The sequence below is a fragment of the Peromyscus leucopus genome, chromosome 8b (genome assembly GCF_004664715.2).
Source record: "Peromyscus leucopus breed LL Stock chromosome 8b, UCI_PerLeu_2.1, whole genome shotgun sequence".
Classification (NCBI taxonomy): domain Eukaryota; kingdom Metazoa; phylum Chordata; class Mammalia; order Rodentia; family Cricetidae; genus Peromyscus; species Peromyscus leucopus.
This window is the reverse complement of record NC_051086.1, coordinates 100,593,915-100,621,615: the sequence shown is the minus strand read 5'-3', so window position 1 is coordinate 100,621,615 and position 27,701 is coordinate 100,593,915. Positions and strand designations below refer to the sequence as shown.

Below are 27,701 nucleotides of genomic sequence, written 5' to 3'. Positions count from 1 at the left end.
TTCCTGTGATGTCCCTACACTTGGGGGATCTGATTTCAAACCACTTTGCTCAGAGAACTCAATGTGTAGCTGAAAGCACACATTTAAAAATGTTAGTTATTCTTACTTATTCTTTGTATGTGTGCGTGTGCCACCACCAGTTTGTCGAGATCAGAGGACAGTTTACAGGAGTTGGTTCTCTCCTTCTGCTGTGTGGATTCCGTGGACCAAACTCGGGTCCTCTGGCTTGGCAGCAGGGCCTTTACCCACTGAGCCATCTTGTTGGCCATAAACACAAGTTCAAAGTGCATCTGACAAGCCAGTGCACACCTGTAATCCCAGCGATCTCAAATCTGAGGCAGGAGGATCTCTAGTTTGGGTCCAGTCTGAGCTACATATCTTTTGTCATCAAAGAAACACAAAACAAAACAAAATGCACCTCAAAAAAATAAAATAAAATAAAATAAAATCTAGTCCAGCAGTGGTGGCGCACGCCTTTAATTTCACTATTCAGGAGGCAGAGGCAGGCAGATCTCAGTGAGTTTGAGGCCAGCCTGGTCTACAAAGTGAGTTCCAGGACAGCCAGGGCTACACAGAGAAACCCTGTCTTAAACAAAACAAAACAAGAATAAAATCTAGGAAGTTGTGTTTTGGGAAAGGAAAGTCCAAGGAAGGCTCTTCCGGCTAATGTTAGATGTATAACTCAGTTCTCAAGCGGTGTTAGTCTGACGGGTTTCTTGCTGGTGCTTGTCCTGAGTGTAAAAGCAAATCCCAGGAAAAGGTCCAATTGGATTTCCACCAGGGAGAAAATTCAGATAGTTCAATGATGTAAGCATTGGAAAGAAAATACTAGAAACCAGGTATGGTGGCTCCTCTGCAATCCTAGCACTGGGAGGTGGAGGCAGGAGGAGCAGGAATTCAAGGTCATTCTTGGCTACACAGTAAGTTGGAGTTTCAACCTGGACTACCTGAGGTTCTGCATTTTAAAAATCTCACAAATATGGATAATACACTTAAGGGCCGGAGCGATGTCTCAGTGCCTAAGAGCACTTGTGCAATCCTGAAGACCAGAGTTTGGATCCCAGCAGCCACATTATAAGCAGGCATCATTACTACACCTATAATCCCAGCTTCAGGGAGGAACAGAGGCAGAAGGTCACTGGAAATTTCTGGCTTCCAGTCTAGTCAAGAAAATGCAAATCCCTGATCTAGGGTAAGACCCTGCTTCAAAGGGATGGGCCAAGTTGAAGGTGGTAGTACATTACACACCTCAGTCCCAGCACAGGCAGAGGCTGTAGAGCTCTGTGAGTTCGAAGCCAGCCTAAGCTACAGAGTGGTTTTAGGCCAGCCAGGATTACATAGTGAGAGCCTGTCACACACAAACATCAAAGGGATGCGCTCTCAAGCTTCTGAGGAGACTGTACCCATCCACCACCCCTCACGGAAATACACTCACAGAAATAAATAAATCTAAAACATCTAACACTCTAGCAGGGAAAAATACCCCCAAGAAAGAACAGCCACACGGAAGGAAAAAAGTTTTCCTGTAAGTAGTGACTAACATCTTTAATATCTAAAGAATTATGAACACCAGCAAGAAAATATGAATAGCATTATAGAAAAGGGGCAAAGAACATTATTTCACAGAAAAATATGAATAATAAACAAGATGGTCAGACTTGCTTTTAAATGAAGAAAAACACATGACATATAATTTACCTTCAGGCTTTTTTATTTTCATTTTTTGGCTTTTCCAGACAGGGTTTCTCTGTAGTTTTGGTGCCTGACCTGGATCTTGCTCTATAGATCAGGCTGGCCTCGAACTCACAGAGATCCGCCTACCTCTGCCTCCTGAGTGCTGGGATTGAAGGCATGTGCCACTGCTGCCTGGCTACAAGCTTTTTAAAATGTGTGTGCATGTGTGTGTGCGAGTGTGTGTGTGTGTGTGTGTGTGTGTGTGTGTGTGTGTGTTAGGCCAGCCTGGTCTACTTAATGAGTTCCAGGTCCGCCAGAGCAACAGAGTGAGACTATCTCTTATTATTTAAATATATATGCATTTTCAATTTTGCTACAGGGCCAGGAAACATTTAATTTGGAGAAACTGCACAGTTGATTGGTGGGGGGCACAAAGCCTAGAATTAGGAAGTTAAGAACACACCATAGCCGGAGGAGCCCCCTACTCCTTCCTCTCTTCTTCCAGGCCATCCTCCCTCCAGGAAGAGACTCTGCGAGTGGCCAGTAGGGCACTGGGCTTTGATTGGCATCTTTGCATAGCTTGCTTTGGGTTGAATATGATTGAAGATTTACAAATTTTACTGAATCAATGTTTACTTGTCAATACATGCCAGGCATTGGAGTGAGAGTAATTTAACCTCTCTTCTGATCCTGTCCGCTTTTCAGTGGTTACAGTTATCATAAACATAACCTGCTTTTCATAACGGACTTCCTTGAAAGTCAGGTTGGCTGTGCTGCCGGCTAGCGTCAAACTCCTGAGCTATCTAGCTGGTGAGCAGCGCCTTCGCCTCAGCTGCCCCCTCCTGGAGCCAGCTGTGTTGACTCAGGACAGCCAAAGGAGCCAGTGCTTCTTCCTCTGCCTCAGGAGGGAGAGAACAGCTGGTCCTGACTCCTAGTGTGCCCTCAGGATTACAAGAGATAATGCAAGGATGGTGTTTGTAAGACGGATGTGCAAACAGAGGGCTCTCAGGGCTTGGCAGTTAGCTGCCAAACTACACTGAGACATCCAGGGCATTTGAAAAACATGCAGAAAGGCCCGTGCATCCTTCTTGTGGGGGGTTAAGTTAGGTCCAAAGTGAGTATTTATTTAATTTGAGGTAGGGACTCATATCCCAGGCTATGTTGACAAGGATGACCTTGAATTTCATGGATGGATGTGTGTGTGTGTGTGTGTGTGTGTGTGTGTGTGTGTACTCTGGTTCTCACCGGTATCCGGGGTTCACCGATTACACTGCCCTGGCCCCTGGCCAGCCAGGGAGCCCTAGGGACCCACCTGTCTCCATCTCCCCAGCATGGGATTTTAAGGCCTTATACCACCATGGCCAGCTTTTTCTGTGGGTACTGGGAATGAAACTCAGGTCTTCACACTTTGATGACAAGTACCTTCTCAACTGGACTGAGGCAACTCCCTAGTCCTGACCTTGAACTGCTGAGCCTCCTGCCTCCACCTTTCAAGTTCTAGGATTCGAGGCAGTGCTGGGGATCAAACTCTGGGCTTCCGGCATACTCCAAAAGCACTCCACAGCCGAGCTACATCTCCAGTTTCTTCATGCACACAAAAGAAAGCCGATGATGTTGTATAAAGTTTGGAACATTTATTAGTTGACAAATATAAAAGGTTCCTTTCTGAGACCCAAGGGGCAATGTCATCAGTGTTTTCCCATAGGTTCTGTTCAGGGGTTCAGAGAGTAAGCAGTACTCCGGTAAGCTACGCCTCCCATGGCCCACTAGCCCTCCCATCCTCTTTCTCTGTTCCTAAATATATTATCTACACACACACACACACACACACACACACACACACACACCCCGTTCTCAGACTGCCCAAGGATCATCCTACTGATCCTGGGCATCCTCACACAGGAACTAACTGCCTTTTGATTTCTCTCACTGCTATACCTCCTGGGTAGTTCATCACCTTCACAGTGGTGACTGAGGAGGCCTAAAATTGTCCTCCTGTCCCAGCAGAAGACATGCCCTTGCCAGAGTGGTGGCCCCTTCCCTTTGGTTTTTTGTTTTTGTTTTTGTTTTTTTTTTGGTTAGGGAGATTCGCACTTCAGAACCTTCTCAGCCTTTGCACATGCCTAATTGATTATTTTCCCAGATGTGGATGCCTGACTCACAGACACCAACAAAAAATGTCACACACACACCACTAACAGGGCCAAAGAAAGTACAGCCGGGAAGGGAGGGATAATAGTAGGTTTTGCAAGAACTGGTTCCGATCTAGCTCCACAGGGGCCTTGATCCGCTGACTTCTCCTTCTCCAGGGCCCCCGAAGTTGAGATTGGAAGAGCCAAAGACCAGCAGCTCTGGAGAGGAGAGCATTAGCTCTGCAGACATACAGACCTGCTCGGTCACAAAACAAAAACCAAAGAGCAGATCCCAAAGCTCCTGGTTCACCAGAGGAGCCAATGGCTGGCAGGTGTCCACTGTGAGCTACTCCGTGTGGAATCCAGTCTCAGAAACAGGATCCTTGACAAGTGATCTGGGGAAACAAATCCGTCACCTCATCCAAAGCTTTTATCACAAATCAGGGGCTGGCAAGCTGGAAAGGTGGCTCAGCAGTTAAGATCACATAGGGCAGCCAGGCGGTGGTGGCCACACCTTTAATCCCAGCACTCGGGACGCAGAGGCAGGCGGATCTCTGTGAGTTCGAGGCCAGCCTGGGCTACAGAGCAAGTTCCAGGAAAGGCACAAAACTACACAGAGAAACCCTGCCTTGAAAAACAAACAAAAAAGATCACATAGTGCTCCCCTAGGAGGCCCGAATTCAGTTCCCAGTGCCCACCTGACAGCTCACAACTGTCTGTAACTCCAGTTCCAGGGGGATCAGACACCCTCTTCTGGCCTTCCAGGGTACCAGGCACACAAGTGACTGTACATTTAGGCAAGACACTCATACACAATAAAAAAAGAATACGTAAATAAACCATGGGCTAGTGAGACTGCTCAATATATTTAGGCACTTGCCATCAAGATTGACACCTGAATTCAATCCCTCTGGGACCCACACGTGAGGACAGAACCGACTCCACAGCATGTGCACACTCACTCACACATAAACACAAAAACAAATGTCGTAAACTTTTTTTTTTAATCAGGTGAGCTGGGTGCACACCTTTAATCCACGATGTCCTCCTCTCCACTCGGTAGGCAGAGGCCAGCCTGGTCTACATAGCCAGTCAAAACTATAAAGAAACTGTCTCAAATAAATAAATCAGGTGTATTTTTTGTTTGCTTGCTTTTGGGTTTGGGGACAGTCTGACTCTGTAGCCGAGGCTTGCCTGAAATTTACTACGTAACCCAAACTGGCTTCGAACTCGTGAATGACCTCCTGCCTCAGTCTCCCAGTGTTGGGAGCCAGCACTTCCAGCAAGAGTCTATCTTTCAAAGAAGCCATCAGAGCACCTTCAGACTTCTGGGGAAAGTTCTAAACCCCAGGAGAGCCGCGACCCCAGCCACACTCAAGATGGCTTCAGCCCGCAGCCCATTCTCGAGTTCCGCCTGCCACTCCCAACATGGCGCCACCAGAGCGTCCGGGGGCGGGACCGAGGGCGGAAGTGGGTGTGACAGGGACGGAAGCCGAGCGGGGCTCTGAACGAAGTCAGGGGGCAGTGGGAACCTCGCTGTCCACTGCGATGATTCCCCCGCAGGAGGCTTCCGCCCGGCGGCGGGAAATCGAGGACAAACTGAAGAAGGTGAGGCAGGGTAGAAAGTGAAGGAAGGGTGCCAGGGCATCGACTGCGGGGCGGAAGGAGAAGTGAGGGTAGGCCGTGGGGTCGGGCGGTGGTGATGGTCTCCTCTCCACCCCTCGCAGGAGGAGGAGACGCTGTCCTTCATCCGAGACAGCCTGGAGAAGAGCGACCAGCTCACTAAGAACATGGTGAGTAGCTCTTCATGGAAGCCCGCAGACAGGCCCCGGGACCCAGAGCAGGGGCTTGCGACGGACGGGCCCGGCGACTCAGTCCAGCGTGGGTAGCAACGGTGGTGAGGTGTGGGCTTCTCTAGCGGCGATGGGCATCTCTGCTCCCTAGTCTCCGCCTCCTCACCGCAGATACCGCTGGTCTGGACTTGTTGCTGTCTGTCCTTCTGCAAACATTTAGTGATACTCCGTAGATGGGCGGGTACTGACCCCGTGTCTTTGTCAAGTCAAGGGATGGACGCTCGCCGGGAAGGTTGGTTCAGTGAGATTACCGAGACAGCGAAGTCCCAAAGGGTTTTCCTGATAGAGCCAGCTCAGAGAGCCGATGGATCTTAGATTTAGCCCTTGTCCTACAGCTTATTTATGTGATTCTTGGCGGGCAAGACCTGAGTTTTGGCTAATTCGTTTGCTAAATCAGACAACGACAGTGTGTCTGCGAAGAGGTCTATGAGCCGATGCATGTTGCACACTGGTATATGATTGGTGCTATAAAAATGCTTTTTTTTTTCCTCCCCGAGACGGGTTTCTCTGTGCAGCCCTGTCCTGGATGGAACTCTATTTGTAGACCAGACTGCCCTTGAACTCAGAGATCTGCCTGCCTCTGCCACCCCAGTACTGGGATTAATGGCATGTGCCACCACCGCTCGGCTTGCTTCTTTATTCTTAGAGGAAACTGGAACACAAATTGAGTAAATACAAACTTGCATTTGTGTTTAGTCACACAATAATAAAATTGTATACTTCTTAAATGAGATTCACCCTTAGGGAAAGCGGGTCCCTCCCCTCCTTTTGGTTTTTCGAGACAGGGTTTCTCTGTGTAGCTTTGGCCTCTTTCCTGGAACTCACTCTGTAGACCAGGCTGGCCTCGAACTCACAGAGATCCACCTGCCTCTGCCTCCCAAGAGCTGGGAATAAAGATGTATGATACCACCACCAGGCTGGGAAGGCTGTTTTTGAAGTAATAGCCATGTATTTGAGACTTCTCTTCATGAAGCTACTTCCTGTTATGTCTAGGAAAACTTCAGAGGAAACAGAAATTGAGACTGGGCTTTAAAGGGTAGAAAAGAATGCCTTCAGAGGCCAGAAGAGGGCGTTGGACCCTCTGGAACTGGAGTTGAAGGCAGTTAAGTTGTGAGCAGTGATGTGGGTTCTGGGACCGGAACTTGAGTCCTCTGCAAGAGCAGCAAGTGCTCTTAACCACTGAGCTATCTCTCCAGCTCCCTGGGGGTGGTTATCTTAGGAAGAATTAGTTTGATGTTTTTCTTGCCTTAAGACAAGAACCACCTGCTCTTCCAGAGGACCCAGGTTCTATTTCCAGCACCCAAATGTCAGCTTACAACTGGCTATAACTCATGCAGGGAAAAAAAGAAAAAGAAATTAATGTATGTAAAAATAAATAAATTTTAAAAAAGATGACATTTCAACAGTTTATCTTGAATCACACTCGCTGTACCAAACCAGGGACATGGTAGCAGCAAACAAGTCAGCTGTGTTCCTTCCTAGATGTAGCTTATTATCTAGAAAACCATGAAAAGATAGATGCCAGGATAGCCCTGAGACCTGCGAGCCAGAGGCTTTCCTCTTGCAGGTGTCTATCCTGTCATCCTTTGAGAGCCGTCTCATGAAGCTGGAGAACTCCATCATCCCTGTGCACAAGCAAACGGAGAATCTGCAGAGGCTGCAGGAGAATGTTGAAAAGACGTTATCCTGTCTGGACCATGTCATCAGCTATTACCATGTAGCCAGTGACACTGAGAAGGTCATCAGAGAAGGGTGAGTTGCATGCAGAGGGCCACATAACTAATGTCTCCTGTACCAGTGACTCTAGGCCTCAGAAGGGGAATAAAACATATCTGAGCCTAGAGTCCCTCATATGATGTTCTTTCTCTTCTCCTCTGGCATACCATGCTCTTAGTCCATCTGTGTGACCCCATCCTTCAAGGCTGACCCAGCATTTTTTCCTTTCCAGCCCCACAGGTAGGCTGGAAGAATACCTGGGAAGCATGGCCAAAATCCAGAAGGCTGTGGAATATTTTCAGGACAATAGCCCAGACAGTCCAGAGCTCAACAAAGTGGTAAGGAATCAGTGAGACATATGGGACATCAATCCCTAGTCTCGTGAGGGACACATGACTAGATTAAAGAAGTATGTTGTAGCCAGGTGTGGTGACTCATGCCTAGAACTTGTGAAACCTATCTCAAAATATTAAGAAAGTATATAAAAGAATAAGATACGCCAGGCGGTGGTGGCGCACGCCTTTAATCCCAGCACTTGTGAGGCAGAGGCAGGCGGATCTCTGAGTTCCAGGACAGCCAGGGCTACACAGAGAAACCCTGTCTTTTAAAAAGAAAAAAAAGGGCTGGAGAGATGGCTCAGAGGTTAAGAACACTGACTGCTCTTTCAGAGGTCCTGAGTGCAATTCCCAGCAACCACATGGTGGCTCACAACCATCTGGTGCCCTCTTCTGGCTTGCAGACATACATGCAGACAGAACATTGTATGCATAATAAATAAATAAATCTTTAAAAAAAAAAAAAGATAATGATACATAGTATTCAAAATGTAGGCATTAGGTTCTGTGCCTTGGGAAAAAAGCTATAACTTCTTACCATACTTTTATAGTTTAGTTAAATTTCAAATATAAGTTTAACATTTGATTTTCATATATCCATTGGTGGTTTCTTCACTATGGTAAAAAACTCATCTTATACCCAGCATGGTGCCTCATACCTGTAATTCTAGCACTCAGGAGGTTGAGGCAGGAGGACTGCTATAAGTCCAGATTGGGCTGCATAGTGAATTCCAGGCAAGCCAAAGCTCCATAGCAAAACCCTGTCTCAAAGCCATAAGGCAAAAATAACAAATAAATCACATAAAATTGACCATTTCCACCAGGCATGATGACAAATACCTGTATTCTTGGCACTAGAGAGACAGAGGTAGGAGGATTACTGTAAATGTGAGGCCATCAGGGGCTCAAAAACCCAAACCAAAACATCAGTGTTGCTGCTGTGACTCTTTGTAAGTACACAGTTGGGTGGCATACGTGTGTTCCCATTGTCTCACACCGTGACCCCAGTCCTGACCCCAGTCTGTCTCTGGAATCTTTTTGTCTTCCTGAAACCCAGCTCTGTACTGTTTAACACTGCATGCCCTTCGGGGTGTTCTGTGTAGCGTGTGTCGGTTGAAGAAGGTGCTCCAAGTTGAAATTCTAAGGCCTGTTTGGCAGCAGGAAGGTCCGTCCAGCCTTTCTGATAGACTGAACCCTGAACAGCTGTACAAAGGCGTATTTATTGAATGTTACACAAAGTATTTCCTCATACCAAGGTCCCTAATCTAATTTACATGTCTTACTAAAGGGAAGCATCACATGCCTTCATGACTTTAGTCCTTTATTATGTATCATTTGCAATGCACAATAATACAAGAGCCTCAGGTGTGCCAGAGGCGTCTTGTGACCAAAGTCATAGGATGGCTACAACGCCCGTTCAGTAAAACATTTCTACAAATCCCGGAAAACAATCACTGTTTTCCACAAGGATTCTTCAAGGTCAAAGTACTTCTAGAAAACAGCTGTTCATTCTAATGTCTACCCCAGATACAGCGACTCTGCTAAATTCCTACAACAGTGCCCTTCCCTCCAGCATTTAAGTAACTTCTGTTCTACTTCCTGTTTATGGATTTGACGGGTCTAGAACCCTGAGTCTTTGTGCTCTTATTGCATCGTATTTGTATGTTTAAATTTTTAGGTCATTAGATCTTCGTAGAAACGGGGAATGCTGGGAGTGGGGGCTCTCTGCTGTATGTGAGGGAAGACGTACACAGGGCAAAGGTGGGGCAGAGGCCATGTCTTGTAGTGCGAATTCTGATTGGTCTTAATAATGAAAACCCAGAGTCAGATATCAGAATGAAAACTGAAAGATCAGAGAAGCAGAGCAGCCAGCCACTAGAAAAACTTCTTACCTCTAGGAATCCTCAGACTGAGAGGGGGGAGCTCCTGTCTCCACCCTGCCTTATCACTTCCTCTCTCTGTCCAGCCATATCACTTCCTGTTTCCTCCTCACAAGTGCTGGGATTAAAGGTGTGTGCCACCACGGCCTGGCCTCTATGGTTAACTGGTGGCTAGCTCTGCCCTCTGATCTCCAGACAGGCTTTATTTGTTAGAGCACAAACAAGACATCACTACATTTCAAAGTATCACCACAATACCTAAAGAAGTAAGGGGTACTTGGGGAGGGCCAACCTACACCCTCATCCTGTTGCTGGTCCCCCTTTTGGAGGTTGGGGGTGCTAAGCATCAAATCCATTCCACATGCTAGGCATGCACTCTAACACTGAGCTGGCTTCCTAGCCAGTAACATTCCTTCTTGTTTTTTAACCTTTTAAAAATAATTTATTTGATTATTTTATGTATATGTGTGTATGCCTAACTGTATGTCTATACGCCGTGTGCATGCGGGTACCCTCCCAAAAGGGGCATCAGATCATCCCCTGGTACTAGACTTGCAGGTAGTTGTGAGCCATTCCATGCTGGGAAGTGCCTGCCCCTCTCCTCTCCTCAGCTGTTTTCTTGTTTTGTTTTCAGTGTGCTTATGTAGTGCTGGGGATTGAACCTAGGGACGCTCACATAGTAAGCAAATGGTCTCCCACAGAGCCCCAGTCTCCCACAGAGGGCCAGCCTGGTGTACCACAGAGCGCCAGCCTGGTGTACCACAGAGCCCCAGCCTGGTGTACCACAGAGCCCCAGCCCCAGCCCCAGCAGGCCTTTGCTTAGGAGCGGACTCCCCCTTCCCTTCTGTCACAGCCTGTGTCAGAAATGAGGGTATTATGTGATACTGGGGGATGAGCTGGTAACTAGCCAGTGGTCTTGGCTTTACTTTCTTAGAAACACTGTGTAGAGAGCTGCCTGGTTCTGTCTCTCAAGTGCTGAATTAAAGGTGTTCAGCACCACATCTAGTCTCAGACCTCTCTCTTCATGTGGGCGCTAGGAATAGAGTTTAGGTTTTCATGCTTACATAGCAAACAAATTACCAGTTGGCCTGTCTTCCTAGGCCTTGGCTTTTTTGTTTTATCGTAGTGTGTTTTTGTTGTTGTTGATCTTTTTTCTTTTTTCTTTTTCAAGACAGAGTTTCTTTGTGTAGTCCTGGCTGTCCTAGAACTCACAGAGATCTGCCTGCCTCTGCCTCCCTGAGTGCTGGGATTAAAGGTGTGTGCCACCACTGCCTGGCTTAGTGTAATATTTTTAAGGTTCATCGATTTGCAGCATACTGTATCAATTCAGTATTTCATACCTTTTTATTGCTAAATGATATAGATATACAACATTAGGAAATGGGGGGTTGGGGATTTAGCTCAGTGGTAGAGCACTTGCCTAGCAAGTGCAAGGCCCTGGGTTCGGTCCTCAGCTCTGGAAAAAAAAAAGAGAAATGTGTTTATGGGCGGTGGTGGCGCACGCCTTTAATCCCAGCTGTCGGGAGGCAGAGGCAGGCGGATCTTTGTGAGTTTGAGGCCAGCCTGGGCTACAGAGTGAGTTCCAGGAAAGGCGCAAAGCTACACAGAGAAACCCTGTCTTGAAAAAAAAAAAAAAGAAGAAAGAAAGAAAAGAAAAGAAAAGGTGTTTATTTGTTTGTCTCACTTGTGCGATGGTGTGTGTCACAGGAGGTGCCTTTCTCCTTCCAAACCCACTGAGCCGTCCTAGCCGACCTGATGGCCACACTGTTTAACCATTTCCTCTTGATGGCCACTAGCGCTGTCTCCACTTCCTGTCCTGTGAATGATGCTGCATTGACCTTTGGGTCTGTATTTTAGTGTGGACATTTGTTTTGAAGTCTCTTCTGTGTTTTCGATACATGATTTGTAAATATTTTCTCAGTCATTATTTTCACTTTCTTATTGATAACCCTTGACACTAATTTGAGATCATCCAACTGTCCTAGGGTTTCTGTTGTTGTGATGAAACATCATGACCAAAACAATTTGGGGAGGAAAGGGTTTATTTGGCTCACACTTCCACATTGTGGTTCATCACTGAAGGAAGTCAGGACAGGAACTCAAGCAGGGCAGGAACCTGGAGGCAGGAGCTGATGCAGAGGCCATGGAGGGGAGCTGCTTACTGGCTTGCTCCTCATGGCTTGCTCAGCCTGATTTCTTATAGAACTCAGGACCACCAGCCCAGGGATGGCATCACCCACAATGGGCTGGGCCCTCCCCCATCAATCACGAATTAAGAAAATGCCCTATCGCCTACAGCCAGATCTATGGAAGCATTTTCTCAGTTGAAGCTCCCTCCTCTCACATGACTCTAGTTTGTGTCAAATTGACATAAAACCAGCCAGCACATCAATACCTGCTTTTTTCTTTTGCAAATTCCTTTCTAACTAGAAGACAAATTAACAGTGAAAATGAGAAAATAATAAATTAATGCTTGTTAAGCAGAGTTTTACTTGTCAACATCAAGTATTTTTTGTTTATTTTTAGACAGGGCCTCACTGTGTTGTCTTGGCTGGCCTCAAACTTACAGAGATCTACCCGCCTCTGCTTGAGTGCTGGGATCAAAGGTGTGCGCCACCACAACCGGGAACCATCGCTTCTGAGAAACAGAAGGAAAGGAAATGACCGAGCTAGGCTTCCCAGTGTTTCTTGTGTGGGTCGAGGAGTGGCTGGGGCTCACAGAGGCCCGAGGGCGGAGCGGGCAGGGGCTGCAGAACAGAGCTCAGCATCAGCCGCCCGCTTCAGCCGCCGCTTCTTCCCTTGTCCTCGCAGAAGCTGCTCTTTGAGAGAGGGAAGGAGTCGCTGGAGTCTGAGTTCCGCAGCCTGATGACCCGGCACAGCAAGGTCGTCTCCCCTGTGCTCATCCTGGACCTGATCAGTGGGGATGATGAACTGGAGGTCCAGGAAGAAGGGACCCTGGAGCACCTGCCCGAAAGTGTACTCCAGGATGTGGTCCGCATCTCCCGCTGGCTGGTGGAGTACGGCCGGAACCAAGGTGAGGGGCTCCCTCTGCCAGAACGGCGGCTTTCCCACCACCTCCCCAGCCTTTTCTCTCTTTTTTTGTGACAGGGTCTCACTATAAAGCTCTGGCTGTCCTGGAACTCACTCTATAGACCAGGCTAGCCACAAACTCACAGAGATCCTCCTGCCTCTGCCTCCCAAGTACTGGGGTTATGGGTGTGTGCTAACATACCCAGCCATTGCTCACATCTTTTGACAAAGTCTGAATATTGCCTTTGTTTTTGTTTTTTGGGTTTTTTTTTTTTTACATTTATTTCCCTTTTATTTACATGTATGTTGTGTGTCTATGTGAGTATATGTCACATGCATACACCTGCCCATAGAGGCCAGATGAGAGTCATCTCCATGGGACTAGAGTTATAGGTGTTAGTGAGCCACCTGGTGTGGGTACTGGGAACTGAACTCAGGTTCTCGGAAAGCAACCTGTACCTATACCTACACCTCGCACCCTCCCCTAACGCAGAACAGCAGCAGCAACAACAAAACCACATGGTGCCAACACAGGCTGATAGGGAAGGGGGTATAGCGCTGTAGAAGAGTACTTGCCTGGCATACTGGAATTCCTGGCTTTGAACCCCAGCCTCGTAATTATTCTGTTGGAGGATAGTCTTTCCCTTTGAGACTTTGCCTGATTTGAGATGAGGCCACATGAGTGGTTAGAAGCCAGAGCAGGTGCTAGGAAGAGATTAACCCATAGCATCGTGGACTCTGCTGCCTCCCTGTACAGAATGACAGGATTAGGGACCCTGGGGCACACTTCTGTTCCTCTCTCTCTCCAGACTTCATGAATGTCTACTACCAGATTCGTTCCAGCCAGCTGGACCGCTCCATCAAAGGCCTAAAGGAGCATTTTCGCAAAAGCAGTTCTTCCTCTGGGGTTCCCTACTCCCCTGCCATCCCCAACAAGAGGAAAGACACACCTACCAAGAAGCCCATCAAGCGGCCAGGTGAGCCCACCCTATTTAAATAATCGACCGAGGGATCCCTAGAGTCTGGGTTGTCTTTGTCCACCCTGGGGTGGGCAATATCAGCCTTCTGATATCAGCAGTATAGCCCATGTATGGTCACCTGTCTCCTAGGACACAGGATAGAGCAAATATCCCCTACTCAAAAGGCCCTATGATTCTTATACCCAGCAGCTGGGTAATTTCTATAAGGTTTGGGGGAATGGGAGGGGCAGGGCCACTAGTGTGCTTAATTGTCTCTGAGGCAGGCTGGCAGAGGCTATAGGTCAGAGTGACTTGCTAGGTCTCCTTCCTTTTGCTATGTGATCCTGTTGGGTAAGGAGGGGCAGGCACCCCAGCCTTCCAGAAAGCCAGATCATTATAAACTGTTCCATAGCTGAAAAGTGGGCATGGTGTAGAGGTAGGTGTGGGCAGTGAGACTCCAGCCCACTATACATTCCTCCTGTGCTCCAGGCTGACTGTCTCTGTCAGCCTGGCAGTCCCCTGCCTCAAGAGAGGCTGACCTCAGCCCCAGGAGAGATAGGATGTTCTAGGATGTTGGCTACTGCAGTAGTGCCGGGAGAGAAAGCCAGTGGGCTGGAGTGAGGTGCCCACCCTGGGCTTCCAGCTGCAGCTCAGGCCTGGCTAAGGAACGTGCTTTCCTAAGAGCAGGCCTTGAGTAGAGCTCACACCCTCATTTCCCAGTCCTAATCCACCCAAGCCCTTCAGAGAGCAACCACATCACCTGCTTCCTCAGCCTTTGCTGAGGTTTGGAGACATGGCCGAGGGAGACTGCCTTCAGGGCTTGGTGGCCTCTGCAGGAATTGCATTGTCTTCTGCCCTTCCTTCAGTGAGTGTCCTGGCTGCCCCAGTAGAGAACTTGCTCTAAACAGTGACTCTACTAACCCACGCTGCCGGGCACAGCTGCCTGCATGGCTGGCCAGTCCACCTCTGTGCCTTCCTGGTACGGGGAGGAGCTGTGTCCATGAGCTTGTCAGGGCCTCAGCTGCTCTGTGCTCGCTGCTGCTGCTTCTTCCTGGTTCTTTGACAAGCCTACTGGAGGCTCCAGAACCCTGTTTGCCCTGCTCCAGTATCCACTGGCCTTGCAGGTCCTAGCCTTTCAGGATGAGGGATATAACCTCAGGGCTCTCCATGAACTCAATCTGTCCTTGTCATGGAGATGCAAAGGTCTGTGAGGTCCCTGTGGTTCTGTAGGGCTTTAGGAGTTGGCAGGAGTGAGTGGATTTAAGACTGAGATGAGGAAGATGGAGTCAGGCCCTACGGACGTCTGTCCCCACTCTGAGGACAGGAGAGCTGATGGCCTCATTGGTGATGAGGCACCTACCTCAGCATCTGCCCTTATAATTGGACTCGGTTGCTGCCAGGTCAGCATCCCCACTTCCTCGCAGCCAGTGTGCTGGTTAGGTCCCTGATGAGCCCACAGCCCATCTGCTCCTGGGTACGTTGTGGGGCGGGAATCTGATTCACTCATTACCAGGGCGCTCGCTCACTGAGCAGGGAACACGGAGGGAAGCAGATGTGAGCTGGCCTGCCAAGAAGAGTTACCAGTAGCTAATTTCAGTGTGGTACAAACAGAGATGAGCCAGCTGAACCCTGCCCCGCCTGCCTAGGCTGGTGGCTGCTGTGAGGCCAGCAGCCTTGCTGGGCTCAGGTGTGGTGGAGGGAGTCTCAGGAAGGTGGCACAGTTAAGCTCCTGGATGACTCATTATCCTGGAACATTTTGCTACCTAGGAGCAGTACCTGCTGGCTGACATGCTGCCTATGTCCCCGCATTGTGGGTTCCAAAATGTCTTACTCCCAGGAGCTGGCAGCCCTGAAAGTTGGGCTGCCACATTTCATTGTTCTCACTTGTGATACTAACTGTTCTTTTTCCCCCATGGCAAGAGCATGTCATCTTTACCATGGCTCGCCTTGCAGGTGGTGGTTCCCGTTGGCCCTTCCCGAGCTTTTCAGTCCATTACCATTGCTGTGTTGGCTGAGTGCCTTCTGGGGCGTGGGGGCCTCTGCCTCTGGGTGTTGGGACCTCCATCTCTGTTGCAGCTCCCCGGGAAGCTTAGACCTGTTTTCCCAACCCCAACCCCCTCAGGGCTGCCTGCCCTGCACTGCTGTTTGGCTTCTGTCCCAACACTGAGCATGCTCAGGCAACTCAGCCTGGAGGTTAGGCTGGTTTCCAGGAAACCCCCAGGTCGCCCTGTCCTGCCCTTGAGTGTGAGAGCTTTACCACCAAGCCTTAACCCACTCCATTAAAACGCCACTCAGTAGAAGGTTTTACTTTTCCTGATGGACCTTTATGACCTTATTTTTGTCTTTTCTGTCCCTCTTAACGTGAAGTCAACTACAGAACTGAGGGTCAGTGCAGAGCCCAGGGCTGAGTTTGGCCACATTCTCCTCTCTCCATCCTTAAGGGGTCTGGTGGCCCTGGCAGGACCTACCGGCAGAGGCGTTGAGGGGCATGCTCGCTGTTGGGGCAGGGGCGGGCTGGGCAGGTGGAGGGCTGCTGCTGTTTTCTCTCACTCATTTCCTAGGTCTTCCTCTCTCCTCTCTGTGGCTCTGGTGACAGGGACGATCCGTAAGGCTCAGAACCTTCTGAAACAGTATTCCCAGCATGGTCTAGATGGGAAAAAGGGGGGCTCTAACCTCATTCCTCTGGAAGGTAATCACCCTGTGTCCCTTTTCCATCACCCTCTTCCTTTGCGAGTCCACTCGCTCCTTAGGCGGGGCAGAGCCTCTCCCAGGAGGGCCTTGGGACAAATCCTGAGTGGGTGGGTGGGTGGGTTGGCAAACCCTTGATACTCCTCAGGTTTCAGCAGGCCCGAGGACAAGTTTCGTGACCCTGGCCTGGTCCTGCCTGGCTCTGCTCTTCCTAAGGTCCGTCCTCCCTGTCTCTGTCCTGTGTCCTGTGTAAACTCAGAGAAAATTGTCTCGGGGCAGCCCTTTCACGCCCGCATCAGCAGGGCAGGACCAAGTTGGTCAACACCTCCCAGCCACTCCTCTCTGTAGAAAGGGAACTTCTTGCATCTAAGGGGATAGGTTGCCTGGAGGACATGGCCTTTCTCTGCTGTCAGGGGAGGGATAGCCAGGTCAGCTGTGTTGGTGGACCCCCCTCCTCCAAAAGAGTCACCCTGGGATGCAAAGGAGGCCTGTCCTCATTCACTCAGCAGTGACAGCTCTCATGCGTCTCCCTGGAGCCACGCACCTTCTCTTGGCCTCCCAGGGTTGGAAAACAAACGCCAAGGATGGTCTTTAGCACCCCTGAGAGTCAGGCTTGAAACGGCTGTTCCCAGGGGGTTTGGGGCAGGGGAGGGGCTCAGAGCCCTCCTCGGTGCTCCCTCCCTATGCCCCATTTCATGCTCCGCTCCTGGAGATCAAGGGCTTCTTCCCCACACCCCAAGGGGCAGCTGCCTGGCCCCTGGATAAACGCTGCTTGTGTTTGTGCGGCTGACATCTTGCTAGGTCACGAGCATGATTTCCGAGTTAAGCACCTGTCCGAGGCCCTGAACGACAAGCACGGGCCACTGGCCGGTGAGTACCGTAGCCCAGCCCCAGGGCGGCCGCTGACACTGCCTACGGAGCAGTCCCCAGAGGACCTGTTCTGCTCTAAAGATGGGCCTGGCCTGTGGCCTGGCTCCCACTCCAGTCTCCTTTGGGCCCTAGGTCTCCTTGCCTCTTGTGAGATGGGAGTGCATGCTTGGCTCTCGGGCCTGGCCGGAGAGGAACTGCAGCTTGAGCTTGGAAGGCAGGCCGGAGGGCAGGTGGCTCCTCGGAGGAGGTCATGAGCCTGGGTATCTCACTTCTTGAGCCATCCATAACATATAAAACCAGACTGTTCTGTCCTGGGGCCACTGCCCATCCTCCAATAGTGGGGTGCTGTCTGCTCCTGGGGCAGCTCAACAAGGAGCCCTCGCTCTCTGAGACTCACTGATCTCTTCTTGGATTGTTTAGCTTTCCTACACACACACACACACACACACACACACACACACACACACACACAGCAGCCAGCCTCAGAGGCCATAGCCCACTACTCCCTTACACTTTTTAGGGTCTGGTAAGATTGGCAATGACCTTCATAAGAACCATCTCCCAGATTGAGGACCACAGTGACTCGGTCCTTAAAGTGGACACTGCCACCTGCCCATCCCACACTGTCCTCCTCCAAGCACAATTCAGGATCCTCAGACCCAGGAGTTTTCCTTCCTTCTAGCTTTCTGCCACCACCTCTAGTGTTTGACTGGAGCCATAAACACTGCCCGTGCTGAGTGGAAAGAGATGCCAGGACAGTGTTTGGACTTGGCATCATCTCCCAGGCCTGCCAGAGCAGTAGTCTGCCTCTGTCTACTCCCTGCTGGTCTGGGCTCAGCCCAGGAGCTCGAGACACTCAGACCCCAGCAGAGTGCGTGGCTCTCCCAGACCAGCCACTCAGGGCACTGCTGTCCCTCTAGGGAGAGATGACATGCTGGATGTGGAGACAGACGCCTACATTCACTGTGTCAGCGCCTTCGTCAAGCTGGCCCAGAGTGAATACCAGCTACTGATGGACATCATCCCCGAGCACCATCAGAAGAGAACCTTCGACTCCTTGATTCAGGTCTTAACCTGCTCGCCCTGCAGCTCTGAGCACTGACCCGTGTAGCTTTCTGCAGAATCAAGAGGGTGGGGCAGACCTCGTGCCCTGAGCCCGCGACTCTGTGTGGTGTAGTCCACGACCCCCTCCCCCATCCTTCACAGCATGTTGGCTCCCCTTCACAACCACGAGGTGCCCCCACTGTCTCTAGGAACCAACTCTGCTCTGCCCCTGCATGAGCAGGGTCCTTATCCTTCTTCCAGGATGCACTGGATGGGCTGATGCTTGAAGGGGAGAACATCGTGTCAGCTGCCAGGAAAGCCATCATCCGCCATGACTTCTCCACAGTGCTCACAGTCTTCCCCATCCTGCGCCACCTCAAGCAGACCAAGCCTGAGTTTGACCAGGTGCTCCAGGTATGTGGGCTGGGAGGCCCTAAGGGCCTTTCTCACATGGCTTCCCTGTACTCATTCTGGGAAACTATTCTAATGTCTCCTCCCTCTCTTCTGAGGTGGCTCCTGAGAGGCTTTGGACAAGGTAGGGTAATAGAAGAGCTGTAGCTAATCTGGAACTGGAGAATGCAGCCTCTGGAGTGAGGGTGGAGAAGGAGCTGGAAGGAGTTAGGCCTACAGCTTCCTGCAGAGGGCAGTGAGCTGGACTCTGATGAATATGTCAGCCATGTCCTTCCCCAGGGCACAGCAGCCAGCACCAAGAACAAGCTGCCTGGCCTCATCACCTCCATGGAGACCATTGGAGCCAAAGCACTAGAAGACTTTGCTGACAACATTAAGGTGCCCACAGCCCCTTTCCCTTCCATCCGGCCTGGCTTGCTCACTGAGCTCTGGGGACTCCTAAGAGAGCAGCCCTTCAAGAGAGTCAGGCTTGCTCTTTAGAAAAGCCCCTGCGCTGCTGGCTTCTGGGGGGACGCTCTGGGCTCCTCTGTTGCTTCCCTGGCACTGAAGCCCTCTGAGGCTCACACCTGTGTCTTGCTCAGCTTCTGAGGCTGAGGGACAGCCTCACACCCATGTACCAGGAGGTGGCGCCATAGGCAGGCTGACTAGGGCTCAGGGTGAGCCAGGGGCTACTGGTGGGAGCCCTTTCTGGGACTCAGAGGGTGTTCTTTTTTTTTTTCCTTCCCACAGAATGACCCAGACAAAGAATACAACATGCCCAAGGATGGCACCGTTCATGAGCTCACAAGCAACGTAGGTGCCAGTCAGACACTGCCGGAGTGGGACAAAGGGCACTCGGGCTCGGCTCGGGGGTACCACAGTGGGAACCCAGCCTGCCCAGAGCTCCTGGCGTTCATGAGCAGGCATTGGTGGTGAAGGGTTAGCTTCTGCAGCACACAGGGCCTCTCGGGCAGCCAGAGTGCAAAGATAACACTTGAAATTTCCAGTTGCTCTTGGCACTGTGAAGACTTGCCCTGCTGGCTGGATAGGGTGTGTGTGGGAAGCCATTGCCTTGGGCCTACCCTGACCCTCTTGGGTCTGTTCTCTCCACCAGGCCATCCTTTTCCTGCAGCAGCTTCTGGACTTCCAGGAAACAGCAGGTGCCATGCTGGCCTCCCAAGGTACACAACACCCGAGCTGGGCTTGCCTGTGCCCTGCTGCCCCCTCTTGCCTGGGGACATAGAGTTAGGCCCCTAGGAGGCACTAACGTGCTCTGGGTGAGGGCAGGGTGTGGTGAGGTGTCTTCTGCAGCCCATGGAGTGGGATTAAGGCATAGCCTGTGGGGGAGCCTCAGCCCCATGGACTTGTCGAGAATGAGCGTAAGGAGGGCTGGGTTTGTTGACGTCCTTATGAACCCCAACCTCTGCTTGCTTCTTTGGCTGTCAGTACTGGGGGGGGGGGAGCACTGCAGGTCTCAGGTGCCCGTCCTGCCCCGCCACGCTGCCATACTTCTCCACTCCCTCCTGTATCGTCTGCCTGTTCTGTTGTTGCTCCATCTCCTTGCTGCCCCTTGGTGGGACCGGAGCTTGGGAGGCTGGCATGTAAGGAAGAGTGCTCGTCTAGGTCATCCCAAGAACGGAGGTCCTGCGCCCTCCATTTGCTTTTATTTTGGGGGCAAGAAGCCAAGGATCTGCCCGTTCTCTTGAGCTGCACTCTCCAGTGTGTTCTGTGGTCTTGGCGTGTGCTGCTGTCTGTGTCTGGCGTCCTGGGGAGAGGTCTGCTTGGCGTGGGTGGCACCGCCGTTTCTAACCTGTTTTTTGCACTTTGCATCTTTCTCCTCCTCTGCCCCCTCCTCCCTTTCTGTGTGCACTGCCTGTCACTCCGTAGTTCTTGGGGACACATACAATATTCCTTTAGACCCCCGAGGTAAGCAGTGTGCCCCCCCCAGCCCCATCCTCCCCTCCAAAGGCCGGTGGGTGAGGTTCCCAGGGGACCAGTTCTCAGGACTCACTGAGGGCAGGCCAGAGGGGCATGAGTTCTCCAAGGGTGCCCTTATCTCTCCCTCTTCCCTTCGTAGCCACCGCTGTCTCTAAGCCTAGCCAGGCAGCACCCTAATGGGCCCAGCACCCTAATGAACACCCCCTGGCTAGCCTAACCTTTCCCCTTGGCCTTCCATTCTATATCATCTGGTACTGGGGGTGGGGGAATCGGGATTGTGAGGAGAAGATGGAAAGACTGGGTGACCCTGTCCAGAAACCCTTGCTGTTGGCAAATAAGTAAAAGGGATCTAATAGATACTGCCCATCTTACGTTGGGGACCAGGCTGAGAAGGTTGGAAAGGTGTTGGTGACCCACACCTCTCCCAGCTGCCTGCCTGCTCTCATGGGCTGGTTCCTTAACCCATTACTGTGGAAGACAGTCCTGGGACCCAGAAAGAATCCACTGTGCTTCCTATAGCTCAGCAGGTGCCCATCTCTGCTTAGGCTCTTCCTTCAGTCCTGCCTGCCCACAAAACCCAGGGCCTCTCCAACAATCCCTCCTCTCCCCTGGGGTGTGGGAAGGGCCATCAAGGGTCTTGGCCATTGCCACCACAGTCACAGCACATCTCCTCTCAGAAACCAGCTCTTCGGCCACCAGCTACAGCTCCGAGTTCAGCAAGCGCCTACTGAGCACCTATATCTGTGAGTTTCACTGGCAGCACCCACTCCCTCTCCCCCATCTCTTGCCTCGGTGCTGTCCATCTATTCCTGGGTCCCTGTCCTGGCCTTGGAATAGTAACCTACATCCTAGTTCAGGACCCAAGGGTTGAGAAGAGCTTCAGAGGCCTGGGAGTCAGAAGAACAAGGAACAGTTGTCAGGCCCTAGTGGTTGGATCATTTGGATCAGACACTTGTGGTTAAGTGGCCCCATCTTTCTGTATAGGCAAAGTCTTGGGTAACCTGCAGCTGAACTTGCTGAGCAAGTCCAAGGTGTATGAGGACCCAGCATTAAGCGCTATCTTCCTACATAACAATTACAACTACATCCTCAAGTCCCTGGAGAAGTAAGTGGCCCTGCCTGGGCTGGGCAGCCATGCCAACCTCTGCCTTCCAGGGCTGGATGCACCATCTACAGCCTCCTAGTTCTGTGTGTTTTAGTTTCCTTGGTCAGCACCCAAGGGATGCTTCTGCTTTAAAGCTTAGGAATGTTCCAAACAAGAAGCCTCCTTCCCAGTGTTGCTGCCAAGGCCAGTGACTTCTGGGACCCAGGAGTTTCTTTTCTCTTTCTCTTCCCCCTTCACCCAGGTCTGAGCTGATCCAGCTGGTGGCTGTGACCCAGAAGACTGCTGAGCGTTCCTATCGGGAGCACATCGAGCAGCAGATCCAGACCTATCAGCGGAGGTAAGCAGCCGCCAGCCCTCTTGCTGTCCTTTCTGAACCCACCACCCTCTCTGCTCAGCCCCCTCATAGCATGAGGCCGGCAGCTACTGACTGATGTCACAGGTACCCACCGTTTGCTTTCCTCTCGGGGTTTGTTTTTAGTGCTGGGGCTCAAAGCCAGGGCCTCGCACAGGTTCAGCATGGGACCTGCCACTAAGCCAAGCCCCAGCATTTTTTTTCTCTTCTTGTTTTTTAAATCTAATTCATGGGTGGAGAGAGAAGCTCTCCCTTCCTCCCTTTGCTAGCTGCTCCCCAGGGACCACGGAGCCTCTTCAGAGTGATCTGCCCAGTGTCATGGCTAAGAATAGTTGAAAAGTGAGCTGTCAGAGAGAGAGATGAACAATGTTTAGCCCTAGAGCACAGCGGGGTGAGAGCTCTTGAACTTGGAAAGGTTCTGGCTACTTCTCTGGTCCTCCGGTTTCCTTGGCCTGTTTCTCTCTGAGTGTCTCCCACTTCCTTCCTGTTTGTCTGCTCTCTGCTCCTTCTCTTCCCATCTGTTTCTCTATCTTAATTTGCCACAATATTGATGTGAGCTGTGGTCGGCAACATTTGTTCAGTTTATTGAGTGCCTTCTGCTTCCTGTTCCTAATTGTCAAAGCGAGCAGTTTAAACATTTTCTGTTCCCAAGGAGAGCATCTCTGTTGTTTTGCTTACTCCTGACCCAGATAATTCCTACTGCCCCCACCTTCAGTAGGTAGAGAGATTTGAAAAACAAGCCAGCTGACTTTAGGGAAGAAGCAACTCTGACGCTGTCTCTCTCTTCTCACCCTGCTATCCGGCAGCTGGTTAAAGGTGACCGATTATATCGCAGAGAAGAATCTACCAGTCTTCCAGCCTGGAGTCAAGGTAAGTCCAAGACCTGCGCCAGGAGGGACTGGGGAGGCGATGTGATATTGTATCTTAGGAAGAATGGACAAGCATCTCTCTGGATGTGTGAGATGGAGATGTGTGAGGCCATGAGGGCAGCAGGAGAGGGTTGGGGCAGGAGAGGACAGCGTTGTTCTGCTCTGAGCCTGGCTTTCTCTGCTGCCTTCCTCTGCTCTCTGGACCCCCAGCTCCGGGACAAGGAGCGGCAGATGATTAAGGAACGTTTCAAGGTAGGTTGAGGCCCTCCCTTCCACTGATTTCGGCTGCCACTGTGGTGACATAGACACAAAGCTTTTGTCTCTTGGTCCCTCCTTCCTGCCTGTTTGGTGGTCAGGGATTCAATGATGGCCTTGAAGAGCTGTGCAAGATTCAGAAGGCCTGGGCCATTCCAGACACAGAGCAGAGGGACAAGATCCGACAGGCTCAGAAAAACATTGTCAAGGAGACCTATGGGACCTTTCTGCACAGGTGAGCCCCCCCCCCCCAGGCCCTCTGCTATCCGCTTTCCAGGTGACCTATGTGCTCTCTCCCTCGGGAGGGGAAAAACAAAGTTCCGATGGAGTGGGACAGCATGTCTGGTGCTCTGGGCTCTGGGACCTAATTCAGGGGCGCCCTGCCATCTTAGCACCCGTTAAGGTGCTTAGAGCGTTAAGGATGCTGACACTGAGGCTGAGGGTGGAGATGCCCTCCCCTTGACCTCTTACCATGGTGTCTGGTCAGGTATGGCAGCGTGCCCTTCACCAAGAACCCTGAGAAGTACATCAAGTACCGTGTGGAACAGGTGGGCGACATGATCGATCGCCTTTTCGACACCTCTGCCTAAGCCTGCCAGCGTTCTGCCTGGCTCCACCACACTCACATGTTGTTGGACTGGTAAACCAGTGTTAACATACCTCCAGGCCAGGTGAGTCTGAAGTCCTCTGCGACAGAGACCTTTGTGCCCCACCCAGGAGCCCTGGCCTGGTGTTGGCATCTCCCCTGCGGCCCACATCTCCTGTCAGACCAGCACTCACCCAGAATGTGGCTCCTTTCACACCTTGGGTTTCACAATGATGCGCACCCAGCAGGGGCCACATGATGGCTTCTGAGGCAGAAGACAAGGAAGACAGAGACTGGTGCCCCCAGCTGCCATGAGGATACCAAGAATGGGACGGCAGACTCCACCCTGGCCTGCTTCCATCCTCTTCAGCCCACAGATGTGAGCAGGCTCAAGGCGCAGGCCAAACGGCAGCCAGCAGACCTAGAGGAAAGGTTGTCAGCGTCGACCTCCTCTCTTGGATTTAGTTCATTGTCCACGGTTCTGTGCTCTGTGATATCCCACCACCTGGGACTCCCTGGGACAAGAGGCAGGGGAGCTCTGTCTCTGGTCCCTTTGGATCTGGCACACTGCAAGAAGTGTTTGGAGGAGTTCTGGACCACCCTGCGGGGCCAGCCGCTCAGTCATCTGTCCCCTGGTCCCCAGCTTCAGTACTCACTGGCCCAGGCAGTGAATTGCATGGGGTTTTAGGCTGAATGCATGCGGGACAGAGAACTAGTGGACAAAGGCGAGCAATTCAGGAGCCAAATGGGAGATCATGAGGGTGAAGTCAGGCTGTACTACTCAGGATGGCAGTGAACAGCCATGTTCAAGAAGGGCAGGCCCTTACGGTGCATTTGGGTGATGGCTTGTTTTGCTTTTATACAGAGAGGGGAGCTCAGGATGCTTGAGCCTCCTGTTAGAGAATGGAGCTGACGCTTCTCTGGAGACACTGCTCTAGCTCTCACCTGGCTGTAGGAACTGTGCTGCACCCTTAAATCTGTATTCCTAGGCCCCACCCCATTACAGACCAGCCTGTCCACCAGGAGGCTACCTTGCAAGGGGTTGGGTCAGACTTGCACATGTCCCACATCCAGACTGGCCACATACACGAGTTGACTGCATATTGCATTGGCCACATACATGAGGAAGAAGGTGTGCTCAACAACTGTAGCCCGGCCCTTCCTTGAACTCTTTCCTCCTTCAGGATCTGCTGGCAGGGAAAGGAACTGTTCTTGGCTGCTCCAGAATATTCTTCCAGAGCAGAAGGGTGAAAGACAGGGGTTCTTAGTCCAGAGTGTTCCTTCTTAGATTCTCAACTAATTAAAATTTGGGCCTGGCCCTTCCTAAGCATCCTCCAGTGGAAGAAGCACCCTTTTAGAGAAATTTGCCAGGCATGAACTTCTTTCTCTCAAGGGCATGGCTCTGCCCTACTTCAAACCTGCTTCTACCTGGGGAGGATAAAGTGAGCCCCAGAGCCAGGTGCCAGCAGAGTAGATGCTGAGATCCCACAGCACACCTCTAGCCAGCTGTCGGTGTGCAGCTGATCCCTCTGCTCTGCTAAGTCTACTCCAGCGCCTCGTTCCTCATGACCCCATACTCTCAGATGGGCCTAGCCCTTGCCTACCTCCCACACTAGTCCTGGGTTCTTCTGAAGGTCACTCTTTTCCACTCTGGGCACGGGGTTGGGGCTGCTCTTGTCTCCAAGGTGTATCTCGACACAGCCTTGGTGCGGAGGAAGAGCAACAGCAGGTGAAGAAGTAAACTGCCAATGAAGGGACAGAGGCCGGCCCTGAACTGTCGAGTCTTGGTGACTAGGTGGGGCTTGGGGGGGGGGGTCTTACTGAGCAGTGGATTGCAGGAAGGGGAACTGGGCAGAGCCTGCCCTTGGAGGAGTGGAAGGCCAGGTAGCTAGCTGAGCAGCAGTGTTACTTCGTAGGCCATGCACTCAGTGGTTCCAGCGCAGCAGACCCTCACACATACCAGCTGACAGCAGTGTCTCCCTGGAAACCAGCCTGGCCAGGGTCGACTTGAGCCCTGGGTTCTTCAGGTTCAGCTTGGAAGGAAAAAGTGGCATTTCCTGAGATATGGAGGGAGCGGGCAGAAAGGAGACTGCCATGCCTCTGGGAATATACCATCCCTCTCCCCTCCACCAGGCTCTACCAGCCTCTTCCCAGGTAGAAGTGTCACCTGGAGCAGGGCATGGGATGCTGGCATGGGACCTGAGCTTTCAAGTCATGAACTGCCTATTCTCTCTTGACACAATCTCGTCCAGCACATGGGTGTGGAACACCAGCTCCACCACTGAAAGGGATAGGATGCGAAGTGTGAACTAGGGAGAGAGACTGAAGCCCACGGAAGCTGCAGGCTTCTGATGGCCTCTGAGGGCAATGGGAGAGGGAGCCAACCCACAGGTTTTCACAGCCTCTGAAAGCCCATCAGATGGCCTCCAGGTAAAGAAGAGCCTTAGATTCAGAGATGAATTTTCCTCGTGGAAATAAATGCACTTGGCAGCACCTCATGGCAGGGAAGTGATTGCACATTCATCTTTGTCCACAATCTCACACCAGAAACATTAGGGCCGTGGGGCAGCAGCCGTGGGCTTTCCTGGGAGCGCTTTGCCAGTGTGACATCTGGTGACTTGGTGCATATGTATTTCACCATAGGTAGCTGCCCCGTTGCCTTTGAAGATGAGCCTCTAAATCTGGCCCACACACTAGCCTGGCCCTGGCTGTGGAAAGCAATTGTTCTGGGCAAAGAAGACTGAAGGGACAGGAAGCAGCTATTGTGGAGCAGCTCTGATAACAGCTGTGACACTGCAGGGGGACTGGGAACCAGAGAGGGACTGATTTGGTGGGAGGCGTGGACTGTGCAGCTCTGTGCTCCATTCAGCTGCCCTAAGACTGGGATGGGGGGGGGGGAGGCGGGGCGTGCACACTGCTCTGATAGGTCACAGAGCCCTGCCCAGGCTAGACTGGAGACTCTCTAACATCCCACCCGGTCTCATACCCCAGGTTCTGTGAGCACCAGTGTTGCTGAAAGGGTTGAAACTGAGGCTACAGTCGCTGTGGTCCCTGAGGAAATGGAGGAGCTCAAAGACAGAATTGGTCTCCATGGTTAGGGCCAAGTTAACTCCACATGACCATCCTGGTCCGCTCAGGCTTATGTGTCTTGGTCCTTCCAGTCCACCCGTAGTCTACAGGGAGAAGCACCATGGCCAGAGCCCAGCCCATTCTGTGCTGGGCCAGGGGAGACCTCTCCCCCAGTTTTGCCAGCCCCACTAGGGCTGTGCTGGAGAGAGTCTTTGCACATGAAACTGTGGTAGCCACCAGAAGGGAAATGTTCCCTGAGAGGCATCTGGAGACGGAAGGGGGAGGAGGGGGACTTATGTGGTACCTACCTGAAATCCCTACCTCACACTTCCTGGAATGTGAGTGGGTGTCCAGAGTGAATTCCAGGGCAGTGTGACTGCATGCTGGGAATGCATGTTAACATTTCAGGTTAGACGAGCATCCAGCCAGGACTAGGGACACAAGGAGTCCAGTGAAGCCTCGTTCTCCACATGTGTCCTTAAACTCAGTATATTGTTGAAAGCTAATGTTAGGAATGTGTTCCCACCTCTACCTCCCCCAGGTGGGAGCTCACCAGCCTTAGCATCAGCACTGTGCTGCAGGAAGTGCTGGGGAGGGGACATCACATTGATTGGCCACTGGGACAGGCAGCAGGAAGCCCAAACACTAGCCAAGGCTGAATTCTGTTCCCTTTCCAGTTTGGCCCTAGGCCTGTGCCTTGCTGCATCATCAGGGCACTCACCGAATTAAACACATTGGACACAAACACCTGCGTGCTTATTAGCAGTGGTGCACTCCCATTTTCCAGAATCTGGATGGCCTCCTGAAATTCCAGTGTTGAAGGATAGCCAGGTTGATGGATGAGGTCAGGTTTATCTCAGGACCTGAATCCTAACACTTAAAACCTTGAGCCCTCTACCTACCAACTGCTGATTCCTGGGAACTGGTCTTCTGGACCAAGAGCTGGTTGGTGCTGA

General features: G+C 51.5%; 1 protein-coding gene across 8 annotated transcripts; it reads left to right on the top strand.

Annotated features, from left to right (window-relative positions):
• Positions 1-5,266: 5,266 nt before the first annotated feature.
• Positions 5,267-26,174, top strand: Exoc7 (exocyst complex component 7). Of its 8 annotated transcripts, XM_037201551.1 has the most exons (21): positions 5,267-5,414; positions 5,534-5,599; positions 7,227-7,411; positions 7,608-7,713; positions 12,402-12,624; positions 13,430-13,597; positions 16,176-16,268; positions 17,069-17,137; positions 18,058-18,203; positions 18,443-18,595; positions 18,872-18,970; positions 19,322-19,384; positions 19,686-19,752; positions 20,459-20,497; positions 21,187-21,252; positions 21,494-21,614; positions 21,856-21,951; positions 22,773-22,836; positions 23,046-23,087; positions 23,192-23,325; positions 23,578-26,174. In XM_037201551.1, the coding sequence occupies exons 1-21, from the start codon at positions 5,355-5,357 to the stop codon at positions 23,678-23,680; spliced, it is 2,163 nt and encodes a 720-aa protein (XP_037057446.1). In that variant the 5' UTR covers positions 5,267-5,354; the 3' UTR covers positions 23,681-26,174. The 8 variants fall into 8 exon arrangements, with proteins under 8 accessions (XP_037057446.1, XP_028745468.1, XP_037057447.1 ...); XM_028889635.2 differs by lacking the exon at positions 17,069-17,137; XM_037201552.1 differs by lacking the exon at positions 20,459-20,497.
• The last annotated feature ends 1,527 nt before the right edge of the window (positions 26,175-27,701 follow it).

Excerpts from the sequence above, each read along its gene's own strand:
- Exoc7 (XM_037201551.1), top strand. The coding sequence starts at position 5,355 with ATGATTCCCCCGCAGGAGGCTTCCGCCCGGCGGCGGGAAATCGAGGAC. Across the intron at positions 7,412-7,607 it reads GAGAAGGTCATCAGAGAAGG|CCCCACAGGTAGGCTGGAAG; the intron begins GTGAGTTGCATG and ends TTTCCTTTCCAG. Across the intron at positions 21,952-22,772 it reads ATCCAGACCTATCAGCGGAG|CTGGTTAAAGGTGACCGATT; the intron begins GTAAGCAGCCGC and ends GCTATCCGGCAG.